Source organism: Micromesistius poutassou (assembly GCF_964030765.1).
Source record: "Micromesistius poutassou genome assembly, contig: SCAFFOLD_4068, whole genome shotgun sequence".
In the NCBI taxonomy this organism is placed as follows: domain Eukaryota; kingdom Metazoa; phylum Chordata; class Actinopteri; order Gadiformes; family Gadidae; genus Micromesistius; species Micromesistius poutassou.
This window is the reverse complement of record NW_028177096.1, coordinates 12,501-17,500: the sequence shown is the minus strand read 5'-3', so window position 1 is coordinate 17,500 and position 5,000 is coordinate 12,501. Positions and strand designations below refer to the sequence as shown.

The 5,000-nt window shown below is 51.1% G+C and overlaps 1 protein-coding gene across 1 annotated transcript in view; it reads left to right on the top strand.

The window, feature by feature from the left end:
- The window catches only part of LOC311376763 (neuronal acetylcholine receptor subunit alpha-3-like), a gene marked incomplete at both ends in the record, with an annotated part of 9,317 nt that extends 4,424 nt beyond the window's left edge, over window positions 1-4,893 (top strand). Inside the window, 5 exons of the mRNA XM_084491239.1 lie at window positions 1,159-1,268; window positions 1,473-1,680; window positions 2,040-2,696; window positions 3,333-3,590; window positions 4,768-4,893. Coding sequence (XP_084347365.1) covers window positions 1,159-1,268; window positions 1,473-1,680; window positions 2,040-2,696; window positions 3,333-3,590; window positions 4,768-4,893 — 1,359 coding nt within the window. The remainder of the gene's footprint in view (window positions 1-1,158; window positions 1,269-1,472; window positions 1,681-2,039; window positions 2,697-3,332; window positions 3,591-4,767) is intronic.
- Window positions 4,894-5,000: the final 107 nt, after the last annotated feature.

The window sequence follows — 5,000 nt, the reverse complement described above, 5'->3', positions numbered from 1 at the left end:
GTACTGACACTCGTTAAACTGCTTTTAACATTAAAAGGGTAAATATATCAGTCAATATAATACAGGATCAACTGTAGTCCAAGCAGTATAATGAGACATGGGGAACCCTAAGCTTTTGGACGATAGTTGTATCAAAAGTCAACAAGGCATATCTGATAATGACTACTAAAGCTCAAGAACTTTAGCTATATTATCAAGCCATCACAGGAAACATGGGCAATGTGTGCAAGAAACATGGGCAAAGGACAGGTCTGGTATTTTAGCTCCAAATGCAGCACGTCGATGCTGCCAAATTAGTCTTTGCTTCCCCCCCCCCAGTCGGGTTTAATGGAAAAGCTATCTCAGTGTGACGCAGGTTACTTAACAGCTCCCGGTTAATTACTGACAGATGAATTCACCTTTCCAAGGGAGCGGCTCCATTGTGGACGACATAAACCACAGGCAGGACTAATAGAGGTACGGCCTTTCAAACAGGACCCATTTGTATTTTGGCAGAATAGAAACATGTGCTCTCGCTCTCGCTCCGCTTTCAGACCGGCTGACGGAACCGAGTAAACATGTTATACAATGACATGTTTTTAATCCACTGCAGTATGGATTCGCCAGCTGTATGTTGTATGTTTCCCAGATGGTTTCCCTACACATGACATATGAGCGGTACGATGATTGACGGAGGTATTATGGAGACTATCTCCATTCCCCTCCGAATGACAGACTGCAGAGCATCTGTTACAACAAGTGGACGTAGCTGTGCTTTTGATATGGCCATACCCTCTCCCACCATTGGGGGTAGTTCCATTAATAACAATATCAATGATCATCTGTTCATCTTCGTAACTTGGGTTTGCTGTGCCTGTTGTGCCGGGCGGCATATGGCTCAGGCGGTAGATGCGGGTTGGCTGGTAACCTGAAGGTTGCTAGTTCGATCCCCAGCTCCTCCTAGTTGAGTGTCGAGGTGTCCCTGCTCCCGACGAGCTGGCTGTCGGCTCGTCGACAGCCAGTGAGTCGTCAACTCATTCATGCACACATTCACACGGTGTGTGAATGTGTGCATGAATGAGTGAATGTTAGGCAATATCATAAAGCGCTTTGAGTGGCCACTGGTTAGAAAAGTGTGGTATAAATGCAGTCTATTTACCATCTATCATTTGTGCCCAGATTTGGAACGACTACAAGCTACGATGGATGCCCGTGGAGTACGACGGCATCGAGTTCATCAGAGTTCCTGCCAACAAACTCTGGAGACCCGATATCGTTCTCTACAACAAGTAGGAACGATTTCACTACGACAACTTATATTGCTACTGCTCCTCACATCTTCACCTTATCTGATTACCTGATTGTATCTTAGTCAAAAGTATCTCTTGAGCGAAAATGGATCTGCTCATTGTTGCTTTGCTCTCAATTCAACCTGAATCTGTTCATGAATATGACTTTATTCACACTCACTCACACTCACACTCACACTGCAGCGCTGTGGGTGATTTCCTGGTGGAAGATAAGACCAAGGCCCTACTGAAGTTCGACGGCACCATCACCTGGGTTCCTCCGGCCATCTTCAAGTCCTCCTGCCCCATGGACATCACCTACTTCCCCTTCGACTACCAGAACTGCTCCCTGAAGTTCGGTTCCTGGACCCACGACAAGGCCAAGATCGACTTGTTACTGATCGGGTCAAAGGTCAGTGTGGACATTAGGGTCGGGTTCAAGGTTTTCTTAACCAGGGCCTTTTTTTGACCGATTTGTTATGTTTTTGATGCATTTGATGACTTGGGCAATTTTGTCAAATATGGTACTTTTCCGAAGACCACAATGGAAAGAAAATCTGGAACCACTGATTCCAGACCATAAACACCGTACAGTAATCACCCTAGTCGTTTTTTTACTGGGGTGTTTAAAAGCCCAAATCATCCAAATATTTGCGGCATTTATTATATTTTTTAAGGGGCAAAAGGTCTGAGCCCCCGGTTGACGTCATATCAAGCATGACAGTTCAGGTGATCCATAAACTAAACAACCTTTTTGACCTTTCCACCCAGGTGAACCTCAAGGACTTCTGGGAGAGCGGCGAGTGGGAGATCATCGACGCGCCGGGCTACAAGCACGACATCAAGTACAACTGCTGCGTGGAGATCTACACGGACATAACCTACTCCTTCTACATCCGCCGGCTGCCCCTCTTCTACACCGTCAACCTCATCATCCCCTGCCTGCTCATCTCCTTCCTCACCGTGCTCGTCTTCTACCTTCCGTCCGATTGCGGCGAGAAGGTCACCCTGTGCATCTCCGTGCTGCTGTCGCTCACCGTGTTCCTGCTGGTCATCACCGAGACCATCCCGTCCACCTCGCTGGTCATCCCGCTCATCGGCGAGTACCTGCTCTTCACCATGATCTTCGTCACGCTCAGCATCGTCATCACCGTCTTCGTGCTCAACGTGCACTACCGCACGCCCATGACCCACACCATGCCGGGCTGGGTCCGCGCCGTGTTCCTCCGGGCGCTGCCCCGCGTCATGCTGATGCGCCGGCCCATGGACCAGGAGGGCAAGGCGGCCGGCGGGACAGACGGTGTCGGGGAGGCCGGCGTGGTGGGAGGAGGAGCCGGGGCTGGGAGCGGGGCTGGGGGCGGAGCCGGCGGAGGAGGAGGAGGAGGAGGAGGGAAGGGAGTGTGGAAGAGGAAGAACAGCCTGACGCAGGTTAGTGGGAACGCCCTTGGAGGTGCAGGGGAGGGAGACGGGCGGAGAGCATGAGGAGTGGGAGGTGAGACAGGGAGGAGAGCATGAGGAGTGGGAGGTGAGACAGGGAGGAGAGCATGAGGAGTGGGAGGTGAGACAGGGAGGAGAGCATGAGTAGTGGTAGGTGAGACAGGGAGGAGAGCATGAGTAGTGGTAGGTGAGACAGGGAGGAGAGCATGAGGAGTGGGAGGTGAGACAGGGAGGAGAGCATGAGGAGTGGTAGGTGAGACAGGGAGGAGAGCATGAGTAGTGGTAGGTGAGACAGGGAGGAGAGCATGAGTAGTGGTAGGTGAGACAGGGAGGAGAGCATGAGGAGTGGGAGGTGAGACAGGGAGGAGAGCATGAGGAGTGGGAGGTGAGACAGGGAGGAGAGCATGAGGAGTGGGAGGTGAGACAGGGAGGAGAGCATGAGGAGTGGGAGGTGAGACAGGGAGGAGATCATGAGTAGTGGGAAATGGGAATGCCGATTTCTAACGATGATGATGGAGGCTTTGTGCCAGATATGAGTTATGAAAGGGGCCAACATCGGGTGTTTTGGGGCTAGATCTTAACGATTGCTTGTTTTTCCGGCGGGGGGGGTTTCAACGTTCCTCCCAGCAGGTCGGTGCCGGGTCCCTGAACTGCCTGGACTTCGGCGACAGTAAATTCTCCTCCATAGAGGGCTGTGCCGGGAACAAGTGCCCCTGGAAGGAGACCCCGGAGATGGCGGACCCGGGGAAGCTGGCCGGTCTGCTGGGCTCGCAGAGCCTCAACTCGGTGGCCGCGTTCTCCGCCGTGTCGCCCGAGATCAAGCAGGCCATCGAGAGCGTGAAGTACATCGCCGAGAACATGCGCAGCCGCAACAAGGCCAAAGAGGTGAGCTGCTGTCCTCCCGGTGACCGCCCGGGCAGAGCGCTCTGTGTACAGAAGAGCTAATTCACACAATGGAAACAAGGCATGAAGCGCACTGACCCAGATTAGATGCATCACACATGCACGGCAAATTAAGGGCAAACACATTTTTGTGGGTTATCTTTCCAGTGTAATAGCCGTCTCACACCTCACGCTTTGGATTAACATCTGGTGGCAGACACGCTCGGGTCTGTCTCGACCAATCAGGTTCCTGGGGGCAGGGTAGGGTCTGGAGGCACGCGTTTGTCTCGACTGGAAACATCCTGAACGGCGGAACCACAACAAACGATGGCTGGCCATTGATCTGAAGGGACAAGAGAAACTGTCTTGAGGAGGCTCTATTTCTGTCGATTATGCTGTCATGGCTTCCATTTTTCAAAAAGGAAGTGAAACAAATGACTACCAGGCAATCTTGGACGTGAAACCAGCCCACACTCTCGCTTTGAGAGATAACGGGACCTGTTGGCGTTAGAGCGTTGCCAAGGCCGTGGGCACTTACTGCAAGACTCTTTACATTTATACTGACATTAAGGGCATTTAGCAGATGCTTTTATCCAAAGCGACCTGCGACGGTTCACACACATTCTAACACAGACGGCGGAGTCAACCATGCGACGCGACAGCCAGCTCGTCGGAAGCAGTTAGGGTACACCAATGTCCTGAGAAAAATGGCCTGTAAAGGTTCAAATCAAATCAAAATGTGTGACAGACCGGCCACTGTAGGAATAGAAACTACAGAAATTTGTCTTGTGAAACCTCACAAGCCCAACAATAACAGTTTTAGATTCAAGCTAAAAACAAGCAGGCTGCATTTGATATGTTAAACCAGAGTGTTTTTAGCCGCTCTAAATGAATTGGATTATCTAATTTCATTCCTTCTTAGTGGGAAACATGTCAATAATCATTCTGCTTTCCCCAAAAAAAAGGTGTAACTGATCTTCTCCGTATTTTTCTCTCTTCTTCTTCCTCTCTGTCATTTCAACACCTCCCCAACCCTGTCTTTCGTTCACCTTCACCCACTCTGCCAAATGACCTTCGTTGACCTTTATTTCTGTCCCTTCTAATATTATTCATGCGTCCCCAATTCCCCACTCAATTACGAACCCCCCCCCCGCCCCCCTCTCCCCATCATTCCATGCAGGTGGAGGATGACTGGAAGTACGTTGCCATGGTGATAGATAGAATCTTCCTGTGGGTCTTTGTGACTGTGTGCATCCTGGGAACCCTTGGCCTCTTCCTGCAGCCCGTGATCAACTTCCTGTCATAACCGCTCGGCGAAAGTGACTCTGAGCCGGTCCCGACGAGCTCTCAGACCCCCAGACCTGACCCCCCCCGAACTCTGACCTTTTCTAACGTTGACCTTTGTGCACTATT